Below are 15,239 nucleotides of genomic sequence, written 5' to 3'. Positions count from 1 at the left end.
AAAGGAGTTCTGTTTTGAACGTGTTAAATTTGAGGTGACAGCAGGACATGGAAGTAGAGATGTCTAGATGGCAGGGGGAAATGCGAGGCTGAAGAGAGGGAGAGAGATTAGGACTGGAGATGTAGATTTGAGAATCGTCGGAATAGAGGTGGTAGTCAAAGCCATGGGAGCGAATGAGTCGTCCAAGGGAGTGGGTGCAGGATGGAGAATAGAACCAGATGATGGCAGCCTGCAAGGTCTGAAATCACAGAGCCCAGGCCTGGGCCCATATGTCTTTTGGCCCAGTCAGCCCAACTCAACTTTCAAGAGTGTCTCTCCATTACTCAATTCAACCGTGGGGTCATTTACTGAGTCCTTACTGTGTGCAGCGCTCTCTATCAAGCACTTATACCTGGCCTGAAACCCAAGGCAGAGTCACTAAGATTCAGCCTCACTTCCAGCTAGGAATAGGACCAAACCCATGCTGTTGTTCCAGGATACTGCTGGGATCCATAGCCCTAACAAGCACACAGTGGCACCGTAATTGCAGCACTTATCGGTTTGGTGGAGGCCTGTTATAGGGGATTTTATGTGCACTAGCGTGGGCTCTGCCACAGCAAAGATAGAGTCCTGGCCTGGACAGTAGGGAGGAAGACAACAACGGCTCTGAAACCCACGTAGTCCACACACTCTCCCATAAATATGCACTCACACACACTCAGATTATACATTCCTTGGGGGTGGGAACGTGTCTTGTGCTTCTTTTGTACTGTTCCAATGGCTCAATACTGGGCTCTGGACCCAGAGGGTACTTAACACCGTTACCAGAATAATTGTGGACAACAGGGCAGCAGCAGGTGAGAACACAGCAAGGCCCTCCCTGCCTGCTCTTTCAGCAAGCCTGGCTCCTTGCTCCAGGCTGTAGGGGCAGCCGGTGCCGGGGCTGGGACTGGCAGGGAGCCACGGTTGGGTTTTCCAGCTGACCAGACAGTGAACAGAGTGAACCCCTGGGCAGTGGCATCGGCAACCTCCTTAATTCATAATCTGGAGCCAGGCTGCCAGCGGGGGCAGAGAGGCAGACCCAGCTAAGTCTCTATCTCCATCTGCCTCCCAGATCCATGTGTTATTGTGCCATCTGGACTACCAAGAACCATCCCAGCAGGATGCACACAGCCCAGGGCCCCTGAGTGGATATTCCTTCGGGGAGAGGGACAGGAGTTCCAGGGAAGAGTAAGTATCACGTACAGAGGCAAATAAACAGAGAGAGGGAATGGCAGCTAAACAAACAGAAGACCGGAGCATCCGGGGAAAAGGAGGAGAGTGGCAGGGAAGATGTGGAAAGTGACAAGTGGGAATAAAAAGGACCGAGAAAAGTACAGCATCTATCCAAACTAGGTACTTCTGCTAGTACAGAAAAAGGAAAAAGTGATTTGGTCTAATTTCAGCAGGTTTACTTGAATGTCAAACCCCATGCAAACCAGAAAGCCTCTCATCTTTGAGTAATGAAGTGTAAAGGCTTTCACTGGCACTGATCTAAAATCTCTAACAGTCCTTCAAGAGGACACCAAGCAAGAACAAATGATCTTAATGTCCTTCCTTTGTTGAGAAATTAATCCTCTGGGATTAAACGCATCAGTTTTTAGAGCGCCGTGGGAAATAAGTATTTAAAACTGATGGTTGATTGGACACCAGCACAGTAGTTCAAAACTCCTATTGGACTAGATGCTGAAAATCACCGGGCTCATCATTGTGGTTTCAAACCAATTATTTATATTACTTTGCACCTGCAGTCACTTTCGGTTGCAACCTCAGATTATGCACTCCGTTAATTGCTAAAATGTATGGGCAGATGCTGGATGGGGTGGCTTAATTTGGAATTTCAAAAACATTACAGCAATGGATTTACGCTTTTAACAAGAACCAAGATCTATGTTTGACTTTTACATTCTTTCCAGTAACATTAAAACACTGGGGGACTTTTCTAGCTAGAGTTCCATACAGTTGCTAAAAATATTAAAGTTGAAATCGTTGTCATTTCAGTCATCAGCAGAAGTTTGAAGATTCACTTGGCTTGTGACTTCAGTTTACATCTCTAGAAGAGTTTCAGGAGATTCAGAATCATTTTTAAAAGTTCTAGAGAATTTGCCATCTGGTGATGTTTTCTTTTTTTGCTCATCCCAAATCTAGGCCTTTTTTACATTTCACTCAAGAAAAGATTACCTAAGCCTTTGGTTAAAAGCAAATTAATTTTGTGTGTCTCAGCTTTGAAATATATGCATAGAACTTCCTGAACGTCTGAGCGCCAAACCAAATGACCCGAACCACAGTCTGGCCAGCAAGCAATAAAGCCATCTGGTTACCTACAAAGATGCTCTACATACTTTTCCTTAGGGGTAATTACTAGTTTGCTTTTTTTTGGTTAAAGAACTGACCATTTCTATTAACAATTCTTTACAAAAATATTATGAAAAAAGCTTAGAGGGGATGAAAAGTAGAGACAGGTTCAGAATGGCTTGTTCTGATTCATTAGAAATTCAAATTTTGATAAAATTGTCAATCTCAATAGTTTGATCAAAGGACAAAGACTAAAGTGTTCTTAAAACTGATTGATGCATCCAAAAGAAATGATTGGCCCCATCTGGAGGAACTCTCCTACGAGAAAAGATTTGTTGCTTCAGAAACAATGTATTCTCTCTTTGGTAAAGAAGGAGGTAATAGAAAGGTGAGAGGTGCAAAAAGAGGTTGTGAAGGCCTGGAGAAACACTGATCCCTTCAGAGCTGGAGGGAGATGTTCACAATCTGTAAGTGCTTCACTCTGAGGGAGGATGGCCATGTAAATATTTTCTATGGGCACATGCCTGTTTAAGATATTTTCATTCCGGTTATCATGAACAAAGACAGGAAACAGTGGTTTTACTGTCACCATAGGGATTCTTGTGCAAAAACTTTCATGACAAAGCAGAAGAGGGAAAGTATGAAAAATGTACATTACTCAGATCCATTGCAAAAACAAATTAATGTCAAAGAGGAAATGCAATGCACACTTCTCAGGGCATGGGAAACATATAATGTGGGAATAAAAAATGATATCAATTTGACACATTGCACAAATGCACTGGAAAGGCAAGAATGAAAGGAAGACAGATTGCGATTTTGCAAATTTGGAAATAACCGCTGGCCTAACCCAAATAGAAATGGATGAATGGATGTTTGGTTGGATGGATGGATGGATGGATGGATGGATGGATGGATGGATGGATGGATGGATGGATGGATGGATGGATGGAGTCTCCCCCTGAAAATGACAGACAAGCCTCAGCCCAGTCATAAAGACGCTGGGACCCAGAACCTGTGTGAAGAAATTGATAACAGCGATGGAGGTTCACAAAGAAATGTCCACACGCTCTTGTCTCTAGCAGTCATGTTCTCGTGGGCACTAGGGAGTAACAAAAGGGTAGGTGGGCAGGGGTGGAGCAAACTGCAAAGTACATGCAAAAATTTTCCTTTCAAAAACCTTTTCCAGCCAATCCTGTGCAGTGGCATCCTAATCCAGAGGGCATTGCCAGAGTAGCCATTATGTCCTTCACCATCCATATTAGCCCATTAGGTTTCAAGATTCCTACTGGGCCTCTCCACCTCACAAGTGCCCTGCATGCTTTTTCAGTCAGAAGTCCTCACCGCTGTGGGCCCAGCTCTGGCAGAAATTTGCTTGCTGCTGGTTGCTTCAGCCCCGCACTGCAGTGAGGTTGGAGACAGGATACCATCCAAGATGAAGAGGGAGGAGACGTTTAGAGAGATTGGAGTGGGGATGGCTTGTGGGGAGAAGACATCAGCTCCACAGAGAATAATGCAGGCCAAAGCTATGTAGGGGCCCAGGAAGCTCTTGGGGCTGGGTTGTTACAATGACAAATGTAGCCATGATTGGAGAGTCTCCCGGTTTTCCTTGGAATTCCTAGACTTAGTACTAAACAACAGTAAATCAGTGCAAGGTTGTCCCAAAGGCAGCAATACCTCCCATCCCTGGAAGTGAATTTCCAAACACTTTTAGTGCTGGGATTGAGCACTTTGGGTTTAACATCACAACAGCCATTACTAAAAATAACTATGGGTGTACCTAGCCTATCTGGAGAGCTGTGAAGTGTATAGGAGCAGAGAGGTGGAGGAAGCTGCAGATCCTAGAAGAGACTGTTAGATGTGGTGGAGGCTGGGAATGTTTGAAGGTGATCAATCAATCAATCAATGGTATTTATTGAGTGCTTACTATATGCAGAGTACTGCACTAAGCACTTGGGAGAGTACAGTACAACAGAATTAACAGACACAGTCCCTGCCCATATCGAGCATACAGTCTAGAGGGCGAGAAGGCAGAAGGGATGGAGCCAGAGGAGAGGGTGAGGTTGAAGGGAACAGGAAGGGAGGGAGGGAGGGTGGGTAGAGAAAGTATTTTTTAGAAGTTAAGGGGAATGGAGACCAGGGCACAGGCAGAGGCGTTAAATTTTAAGATGAGGCAGGAGATGCCCTCTTGAGCAACTGATGCAACAGAGGAGAATAAGGAAGTGGGAGGAGAGGGTTCATGGGGCAAGATTGTCTGGTGGGGAAGTTCATGTGTGATGGCCTCTTCGTGGCCTGCCTTTTAGCAGTGTGCACATTCCTCTTTTGTTTTTGCCTGGCAGACTGACTTTTGGAATGTGGCCTGGGTGTCCTCTTTTGCAGGTTTCCTTAATTTCCTGAAACCAGCAACTACTTTTAACACCAAACATGACCTCCTTAGAAAATATTTTCTTCAGATTACTGTACTTAAAAAAAGTTCTAAATCCTTTAGAAGTCCCTTTAGGCAAGACTAAAAGCAAAACATATGTTAGCCAAGAAGGGCACTTACTAATCATTCATTGTGTTTAAATCACTAGACTAACCACTAAGGGAATTTTGAAGTACTGGGATCTTAGAGAAGAATGGAAGAGACAAGTAAAACACAAATATGCAAATGTAAGAAGAATCTTAAAACACAAATGATGGCATATAGTGCATTCATACAACACACAAAACATCAGTCACTGGTATTTACTGAGCACGTACTGCATGCAGAGCACAGTATTAAGCATTTGGGAGAGTACAACAGATTTAGTAGCCATGTTTCCTGCCCACAATGAGCTTTCAGGCTAGAGGGGGAGACATATTAATACAATTTACAGATACGTACATAAGTGCTCAAGCACGGGGTGGGAGGAAGGGTACTCTGGAGGTGATCCAGGGTTGTTGTTGTGGGCAGGGAATGTGTCTGTTTATTCCTTTATTGTACTGCTCAGTTGAAAGAGCCGGGGCTTGGGAGTCAGAGGTCATGGGTTCTAATCCCAACTCAGCCGCTTGTCAGCTGTGTGACTTTGGGCAAGTCACTTCACTTCTCTGTGCCTCAGTCCCCTCATCTGTAAAATGGGGATGAAGACTGTGAGCCCCATGTGGGACAACCTGATCACCTTGCATCCCCCCCAGCGCTTAGAACAGTGCTCTGCACATAGTAAGCGCTTAACAAATACCAACATTATTATTATTTTTATTAAGCGAAGTGACTTGCCCAAGGTCACACAGCTGACTGGCGGCGGAGGCGGGATTCGAACCGGCGAGCGCCGCCTCCCAAGCCCGCGCTCTTGCCGCGGCGCCACGGCGGCCCCGGGGAGCGCGCTGACGTGCGCGCGAGCCCCGCGCTCGCGCCCTCCGGCCGGCGCGCGGAGAAGGAAATGACGAGCCCGGCGCGTGCCCGCCTGCCTCCGCGTCAGGCGCGCTCCCTGGCGGCGGCGGCGGCGGCGGCGGCGGCGGCGAGCCGGGGCGCGAGCCCGTGGAAGGGAGAGGTCAGGGAGGGCGGCATGGCGGAGCCGGGCCTCGTCGCCCCGCTGCACCTGCTCATGCCCTCGGGGCTGCTGGAGCTCTGCGCGCTGCTGGGCGCCCCCCAGGACACCCTCCGAGACCTCCACCAGGTAACCCTTCGTCCGATCCTTCCTGAAGTAGTACTTACTGAGCGCTTCCCCTGCGCAGGGCACTGGACTCAGCCCTTGGAAGGGGCAACTGGGCAACGGAGAGAGACCATCCCTGCCCAACGAACGGGCTTCACCGGCTAACGGGAGCGGGCAGAGACAAACAAAAGCGACACCTCATCGAAAGAGGATGGAGGGGAGGACCATCGCATTAAGAGAATAACTAGGGCAGTAAGTGATAGATACAAATGAGCACAGGGCTTAGGGGAGGAGCAGGGGCGGCGGGAGGGAGGGGGAGAGAAGCAGCGCGGCTCAGGGGCAAGAGCCCGGGCTGGGGAGTCAGAGGCCGTGGGTTCGAATCCCGGCTCCGCCGCTTGTCAGCTGTCTAACCTTCCCCCGATTCGACTGGGAACCCGTCAGTGGGCCGGGACGGTCTCTCTCTGTTGCCCAATTGTCCATTCCAAGCGCTTAGTCCAGTGCTCTGCACATAGTGAGCGCTCAGAAAATACTATTGAATGAATTTCACTTCTCTGGGCCTCAGTGCCCTCGTCTGGAAAAGGGGGATGGAGACCCACGGGGGACAACCTGATGACTCTATGTCTACCCCAGCGCTTAGAACAGTGCATAGTAAGCGCTTAACAAATATCACCTTTTTTTTCTTGACCGGCTCCCACTGCCCTCCTCCCCAATTTTCTCCTCGCAGACTCCCCTCCTCCTGCCCCATCCCCGGGGGGTCCGGAGGGACCTGGGCACGTCCCGTTTAGGCTCCTCCCGGTTCCCCTGCCTCCCCTGCGAATGATGACCCATCCGAAAATGAAAGAATAAACCTTGAAGGACGTGATGCCCAAGGCAAGATGCTCAGTTTGGGTTCCCCCAAAGAGGAGGTTATCGCACCGGCTGGGAGCATCTTGGTGGCTGCCGAATTGCTGCTATTTGGTATCACCAATTCCGACTTAATAATAATAATAATAATAATGTTGGTATTTGTTAAGCGCTTACTATGTGCCGAGCACTGTTCTACACGCTGAGGTAAAATAAATAAATGGTGGTATTAAGCGCCTACTATGTGCAAAGCACCATTCAAAGCGCTGGGGGATACAAGGTGATCAAGTTGTCCCACGTGGGGCTCACAGTTTTAATCCCCATTTTACAGATGAGGTAACCGAGGCATAGAGAAGTGAAGTGACTTGCCCAAAGTCACGCACCTGGAAAGCGGCCAAGTTGGGATTAGAACCCCCGACCTCTGACTCCCAAACCCAGGCTTTTTCCACTGAGCCACGCTGCTTCTCTGGTAGATACAGGGTAATCAGGTTGTCCCACTTGAGGGTCACAGTATTATCCCCATTTTGCAGATGAGGTCACTGAGGCACCGAGAAGTTGTGACTTGCCCAAAGTCACACAGCTGACAGTTGATGGAGTCGGGATTAGAACCCATGATCTCTGACTCCTAAACCCATGCTCTTTCCACTGAGCCATGCTGCTTCTCTGACTTTGACTTTGGAGTCAAAGTTGGCTGCTGTGAAACAGAAATCTATCTGCATGCTCATTTTCCCAAGAATATTCGGGGACGTGATAATAATGATGGCAGTTGTTTAGCGCTTACTATGTGCAAAGCGCTTGTTCTAAGCGCTGGGGGGGGATGCAAGGTGATCAGGTGGTCCCATGCGGGGCTCCCACTCTTCATCCCCATTTTACAGATGAGGGAACTGAAGCACAGAGAAGTGAGTGACTTGCCCAAGGTCACACAGCTGACGAGTGGCGGAACTGGGATTAGAACCCATGACTTCTGACTCCCAAGTCCGGGCTCTTTCCACTGAGCCACGCTGCTTCACCCAGCCCCTTCCCAGCTTTTAATTGCTTCACTTTGCCAAACATGAACAAATGGTATTTTCCCCATCTTTCCGTGTCTCCTATTTTGGAGAAGGAAATGACTTAGTTTAAATTGCCGTTCTTTGTGTCGGTTATGTATTGGGCAGTTTCAACAGCTCTTTTTGATGGTCTTAAGGCGAGATAAATTTTAAAACGGTCCATTGCATCACTAAAAAAAGTTGCACTTATTTTCCTAACCCGAAAAAGGCCGTTAGGTTATGAGGATTGGCCAAGGCCAATTTTGTTTTCCCCTTTTGTATTCTTAGGGGAAAGTAAAGAGAAAAATTGGCAAAAGAATAAAAAAGCTGGGTAATTTACCTTTGTAGTTAAGACCAACACAAATGTTAGCCTAGCCAAAATGCTTTATTGCTTTCAGTTGTTTGTACTTATCTAAAGCTTGCCTAGGGATGCAAATTATTTTTATTCAACTGTCAATTAGCATTCACATTTGAAATGGGATTCGAAGTTCAGAGGCTTATAAATACCAACTTGCCTAAGGAAACAGAAGTGTGTGGCCTTATTAGGACTAGAATCCAGTTCCTTCATTGTAATCTGTGTGGCAAAGGGATAACAGAATTCCTTATTTTGTGATTTCTTAAGATGCTTTTAAAAATCTGCTAGGCTATCATTTCAACAAATGATGGAAGATGTAGATATTATAGAGTTGATGCCTTTTTTAACGATGGTGCAGAATGAGGGTTGCTGTTTAGTGTACTTGGGGTTGATTTTTTTTTTAATTCAAACAATGAGTTTTATGGAACCAAGGTAAACCTAGCAGTCCTTTAGGGTAGCATAAAAAAGTGTCTGAAAGGAAGAAGCAAAATTAGGCATTGAACCAAACATAGTACACAGAGCCAAAATGACAGTTTAAGGAATTTTCATGGGACAGGAAATGGAAAATGACATGGAACTACGTGCAGTATTTTCCGAGGGCAGCTGAACTATTATATTTTTCTTCACATAAAGTTTCAAGTGAGTTGCTTATGGTAACCTGCTACATAAATATAGTAACAGCATTAATGTGGTGACTATGATTTTGCTAAAGTCACCAGCAAACCAGATTTAGGAAGAGGTGCGAAAACAGGATTCTCACCTGCTAGTGCTAATTACTAATCCACTCCTTACTATTATCTTCCCTCAATTTAGAGAGCTTCCCATTCATTGCTTGACCCATAATTGTAATTAATAGTAAGAAGCTTCTTTTGGAAGATAGGACTCTGTTCTGGGAACAGATTGAGAAAGAAAGTAGATATGAAGTTTCACAGTTAATTACAGACCGATCCTCTGAATTGTGGCAGGAAAGTGTTTGAAAAGGTTTCATCTAGCTGTTAAGATGGAGTTTGTCCAAGAATGATTCACAAAGGAGCTTTGTTAATGACAAAGTGAGAGCTGACTTCCTGAAATTTGTTATTTGTTCCTTGTAAGGGAAAATTGAGATCACCCTAACACTCTAGGTGAAGAAAATTGACTTGACTGAATTACTGAATTTCACACAGAACCTTAAAATTGTAGTTGTACTGTATTGGAGTAATTGACAGAATCCAATATAAAAATAACCACTGGGAACACGAGTATCCTTTGAGGAGCTTCCTGTGGATATAATCAGTTAATCAAAGATATTTATTGAGAACTTACTGAGCGCAGAGCACTGAACTAAGCAGTTGGGAGAGTACAGCAGATCTTATAGTCTTTTGGGGGAGATGAACATGATAATATATTACAGCTCAGGGAAGCAACAGAGTATAAGACTGGGTACTTAAGTGTGGTGGGAGTGGGGTGAATACCAAAGTGCTGAGAGGGTATGAATTTAAGTGCATAGGCCTTGCAGATTAGGGTGGGGGAGAGGAGATGTCAATCGGAGAAGCCTTCCTGGAAGAGATGGGGTTTTAGATGGTCATGGAAGGTGGCGATCTGTCACCTGTGAAGTGGGAGGGAGCAAGGGGTTTGATGACATTCACCTGAGTCATCTCGATCAAACACTGAGAGAGGTTACTTCTCTGCTCTCGCTCGCACATGTCCTAGAACATGGGCAAAGATTTCCCATTACTATGTGTATCAACTGCAACTCATGGTCAACTTGAAGGCCTTTTACCATGCTTTGCCAATATCGTAGCGTTGTGCTTAGGGAGGGGTCAATCAGGGCAACTGTCCAGGTCCTGGAACTCCCTGCAAGAGGAACTCCTGACAGGGGCAGCGGGGTGGGTGGCACCATGTAGCTGCAACCCCTTGCTCGCCCTGTCTCCAACCACCCAGCAGCATGACAGGTCTCTGGAGCCCTGGGGGTCCTGCAGCCTTTCTTCACCCCCTTTCTTCCGCCATCTCCCCAGAAGAGTGGGGAGGATGTGAGTGGCCATTGGACTTCTAGTTTCCCCAGACCAAATTGGGTTCTTGCTGTCAGGGCCCAGCTGGTGCAGACTCTACTGTGCTGAGGCAATGGGGTGATTTGGGTTCCAGTAAGCTCTTGGGAAAAGTCTGTAAACAGGAGAGCAAGGAAGGCCTAGAGAGGGGTTAATGGAAGAAAGAGGGGGAAGGTCATCATATTTCTGGTATGATGTAATGGTGACTTTTTTCCTTAGTTTCATTTGCTGTTATGTCATCATGCCAGTAAAGAAGACAGTTGCTTAGACAGAAACCGGAATAAGGGTCAGGGCAGAGGAAATCCACTGTTAAGAACTACTTTATCTTCACAATTAAGGAATGTCTTTGGAACATCACTTGTAAAGCTGTACTGTGTAATACAACAATTATTAGTAAGCATAAAATCAGTGCCAACCAAGTTTCTTACCTTTCCTTTAGATTGCTCAGAAGAAAGGAGTCAAAAATCTTCCTCCTCTTGATCCCGAAGTCCTTTCTGTGTTTGTTCCTCCATTTATCAGCAAAGAGGAGGCTCCAGTTACCAGTACAAATTGCACGAATGTGAATAAAGCAAGACGGCGCTCTTTCAGAAAGAAGAGAGAGAAACCCAAAGTCGAAAGTTTGAAGAGTATCCCTGAGGACCAGAGAGTGCCGGACACAGAAGATGTTAGTATTCCCAATGATGTTGATCTTGTTGCCTTACCACAACTGTGTTTTCCAGGTACCGTGTTCTCTTCTCAATGATTTTAAATAACACTTATTCCAGATATCCCACTATCCAGGGAAAGGAAATTTGGTTGTAAGAGTCAAAGCATTTCAGAACAGATCTAAGGATTTCACGATAGCTATCAAAGTGTATGTTTTGCAGAAGGAAAAAAATGGCCATTTGACCAGTGGCCAAACCCTAACTCAGTAGGGCTCAAGTTCCTGTCCAGCTTGGTCTCTCTCTCTCTCTCTCTCTCTCTCTCTCTCTGCATTTTTCATTGATCTTCCTGCTTTTGGCTTCTTGGGCCAGCTAATAAATGACTGGAATGACATAGCTTCTCTTTGACACACAGAATTTGCAGTGCCATCATCTTTCCCCAAATCCTACTGCTTCGTCTCCCAATGCTGGGTTGTAAGAATACCCCCTCCCGATGGGGACTGGAGTGCTAATACGCAGAGTTTCTCCCACCAGCATGCCCAGATTCCCAGGGATAAAGCTCCAAATTTCCAATTGGTCGTTCAGCGCAGATGTCCGTCATCATCCGAAAGCAATGATCAGCCAGAACGACGCATATCATGCTGTAGGAGCATCCAATAATCTTACAAACTTAGGAGGGGAAGACACACAAACAACAACAGGTTAACTCCTCTCAAACATTTAAGCCCATGCAGAGGGCACTGACCGTGGCACTAAAATTGGGGAGCAGTGTGGCCCAGTGGAAAGAACATGGGCCTGGGAGTCGGAGAATCTGGTTCTAATCCCAGCTCTATTACTTGCCTGCTGGGTGACCTTGGACAAGCCCCTCAACTTCTTTATGCCTCAGTTTCATCACCTTTAAAATGGGAATTCAGTACCCATTCTGCCTCCTACTTAGACTGTGAATCCCATATGAGGCTGAGGCTGTGACTAACCCGATATGCTGGTACCTACCCCAGCGCTTAATACAGTGCTTGTCACACAGATAAATAGCACAATTATTGTTATTATTGATACTGGAGTTGGCGCTGGCATTAGCATGCTCAGGGCAGCATTGTGCTCCCTTTCTCCCTCCCTTGCCTTTCTGTCATTCCCAGCAAAGATCTGAATTTAATGAAAGTTCTGCTTCATCCACCTCCTGCTTTTGTGACCATGGGGCTTCAGGGCCCTAGAGATCAGTGGTTCATCCGACATGACGTGGCCCGGCCCCAGTGCCAGGGTTAGAACTGTGTCCAAATCTGGCTCATAGTTGCTGCTGACCCTGATGACCTGATGGAGAAGCGGAATCCAGCTCCCCAATTTAGGGATAGTGCCAGTGAGTAGGAGGCAGAGGTGAGGCCTGGGGTCACCTTCCAACCTTCCCTCTTCCTTCCTACTGCCTCTTCCTTCTCCCCCTTCCTTCTCCCCCTTTCTTCCGTGCTACCTGCCTTCCAAGACTCCCATTCCAGAGAGTTTCCAAGCCTCCCCTGCCCACCGGAAACTCCAGAGCTGAAATAGAGGTGAGAGGCAGAACCCCATGAAATACTTGACTTCCTTTAGGGCCAGCCCCGATTCATTTAAGGCTCTGGCCAACGTCTAGAGCTTCTAACCTGTTTGAAAAGCATTTTATGTTCCCCACTGATTTGTGTTACCTGCTGCTTATCAGTTCAGAATCCATAGGACCAGTTGCTTTGGCTCACACCAGGATGCCAGCTACATTGCCATATGGGGAACTAAAGGAGGGTGGTGGTATTCACAGCCAGAAGAATAAGTTATGTAGTCCAGCTTCTGAAAAGTATCAGCAGCAGGTTGAGGATGTGGAGTTGAGCAGAGATGAGGTGCCTGGATGAAGACTCGCAGCTGCAAGCAGTAGCCATGAGCAGAGTTACCATGGAAACCCAAACCCTGCTGCCAACTCCTGCAGTACAGAACTTGCTATAGAATAAGCCCATTCCAAAGGTGGCACTTTTCCAGTGGAAAAACTTTCTTTCCAGTGTGGAGGTAGCGATGGAAGATAGACTTAATTTGTTTTTACCAGGAGGGCTCTTGGCCGTTTCGGAATTAAAGGAGGACCACGTCCACTTCCTGGTCCTGACTGATGTGTGTGGGAACAGAACTTACGGAGTGGTCGCTCAGTACTACAGGCCTGTGCAGGTAGGTACTTCACTAATTTCAGATGACATTTTCAGGTCACTGAGCATTACTTCCCAGCATTCTCAGAAACTATGTATTAGCTAAATCAAGTTTGTTGTGTTTTGATGCTGAGCTCGGGTGGCTGGACAGACCATAGAGCAGGGGTCTCTCCAGCTTGACCAAAGACTCCCTGGGTGACCACTCTCCCCAGTAAAATCCTGGTGACCAGTCTCCCCAGTAAAAGGGCTCTTTCACTTGCCAGCCTCCTCCTAATCGTAAGAATGAAAAACGGAACAAGCTTGAGCCTTCCCTTGTTGGTGAGTGCAATAGAGTACTCTCTTACTGTGTTGAAATTCCAGACTTCCTCAGGAAGAACAGAGGAAAGGAGATTTTTCAATGATATCCACCCTGCAACTGGAAGTGGGGAGGAAAGCTGTGTGTTGGTGGGCAGGGCTGTCCTTTATTCAGAAACCAAACCCTTTCTCCCATTTACCTTTCCTAGCTCAGGGTGTGCTGTCCTCTTTTTGACATGCAGCAACTACTGTGTGGATTTTACCTCCCACTCTGTTTGAGGTACCAGACCTCCACTGGGTGTTCCTGAGGGGGAAAAAAATCTGTTTTCTTCCCAGTGGATAAAGATGCAAAGGAAAATGGGGACAGGCACCTCTTTTAGAGGGGTGGACATCCTTCCCAGCGGGAGAGGGCGGGGTTGGGGGAGGTGCGGTGGCTGGGGGTGTCAGGACTCAAGGATGAAGAGGAAAAACTCCAGGAGAGGAATGAATGGGGACAGAGGACATTTTTTTTTCCTTCTGCATCCAAGACAGGGATCATTTGGGGTTGAGGAGATGTCCAGAGATGTTGGATGAGAGTAGCAAGCCTCCTAATGTGAAGTGGCCTATGTAAGTCCAGGGGGTGATTTATTGTTTCCAGAGGAAAGAGATCCCACCTTGTTTTTTTTAAATCAGTTTCTCATCTTGGGCCTCTGTAGTATAGATTGTTGAGATATTATTCAGAGGCAAGGCGACATGGTAATATACAATTTATTTTTTAGGATGAATATTGTTTCTACAATGGCAAACCTCATTGGGAATCTTCTGGGCAGACAGCTAGAGCTTCTGGCTGCTTCGTGCCCTTTGCCGTATGTGTCATCTCTAGATACCCGTATTACAACTCCCTCAAAGACTGTCTTTCCTGGTAAGAAATACTCTTGATTGCATGTGAATCCTAGAAATATTGTCGCACTTTAAAAAAATGGTGTCAGAGCTCACTTCCTTGGCAGTGAAAAGCAACAGGAAATTCAGATGCAGCTGATGTGATGATTTGTGATAATAAAATAGAATGCAAGGAAAAAAGAAAATCAAGTAGCTCAATTGAAACTTATGTGAGATTTTTAAAAGTTTAGGGGCATTAAAAAAACTAAAGCATTTCTTGCTATCCCTTCATTCTTTTTCACAAACCAAGATACTAATCTTTTAATAATTACTGGCATGTAGCACAGTCACATGAGTAAATCTATTCATGACTGACTCCCAAAGCTTCATTGATTTGTCTGCAAATTACACCTTTTTATGCAGGTGCAAAACACCTTTGCTAAACTTGAAAAAGACAGGATTCTAAAATGCCAAGAGGGTATACAAGGTGCAAAATACTTTTAGTTATAGAAAACGAAGACTAACATATGGACATATATTTAGACTTTTGGTGAACCAAAATATAGCAGTGATGTTGTATTTTGTGTTTCATTGGTGTTTTATAAGCAGTGGGGTTACTTGGAGCCAATCAGGAGACCAAGAGGCCGATTTGAGAAATGTGACTTCTCCTACAAGTGGTAAACCCAGCATTGCAGCAGAGGACAACATTTCTGTGTTTTCCCTGAGGCAGAAAATGTCCGGGTCCTGTTGGTCTTTTGGGCCAAACATTCACTCTCAGAGAGCCTCTCCCTTTCAAGCACATTATTTTTGAATCTGTGGGACAAGTGGCTATGCACTTAATGTACTTTCTCCAGGGTTCAGCTCTCTACTCTTTCATCAAGTAATCAATGAGTCAATAGTCTTTATTGAGCACTTACTCTCTGTAGAGCAGTGTTTTGTTAGCACAGAGAGAGATAAAGTCACATTTCTATAAGTGAACATTTTAAGTTGAATACTATGATAAGGAAAGTAATGTAAAAATGGATTGATTTTTCATTTTGGTAAATGCTGTAGCATTATTGTAGGGACTTTCTTCTGTTGGATGGCTGACTCATTTTTAAAAGTTTTTTTTTGTGTGTGTGG

General features: G+C 45.9%; 1 protein-coding gene across 2 annotated transcripts in view; it reads left to right on the top strand.

Annotated features, from left to right (window-relative positions):
• Positions 1–5,801: 5,801 nt before the first annotated feature.
• Positions 5,802–15,239, top strand: part of DENND3 (DENN domain containing 3) — a 42,238-nt gene continuing 32,800 nt past the window's right edge. Inside the window, exons 1-4 of one of the 2 annotated variants that reach the window (XM_029063213.2) lie at positions 5,802–5,951; positions 10,614–10,893; positions 12,872–12,987; positions 14,018–14,160. In XM_029063213.2, the coding sequence (XP_028919046.1) occupies positions 5,841–5,951; positions 10,614–10,893; positions 12,872–12,987; positions 14,018–14,160 (650 nt within the window). In that variant the 5' untranslated portion in view covers positions 5,802–5,840. Of the gene's footprint in view, positions 5,952–10,613; positions 10,894–12,871; positions 12,988–14,017; positions 14,161–15,239 lie in introns of those variants that run through there. The other variant, XM_029063215.2, reaches the window with a different exon arrangement.

The sequence above is a fragment of the Ornithorhynchus anatinus genome, chromosome 4 (assembly GCF_004115215.2).
Source record: "Ornithorhynchus anatinus isolate Pmale09 chromosome 4, mOrnAna1.pri.v4, whole genome shotgun sequence".
Taxonomy (NCBI): Eukaryota; Metazoa; Chordata; class Mammalia; order Monotremata; family Ornithorhynchidae; genus Ornithorhynchus; species Ornithorhynchus anatinus.
The sequence above is the reverse complement of the archived record's forward strand: the minus strand, read 5'-3'. Positions and strand labels throughout refer to the sequence as shown.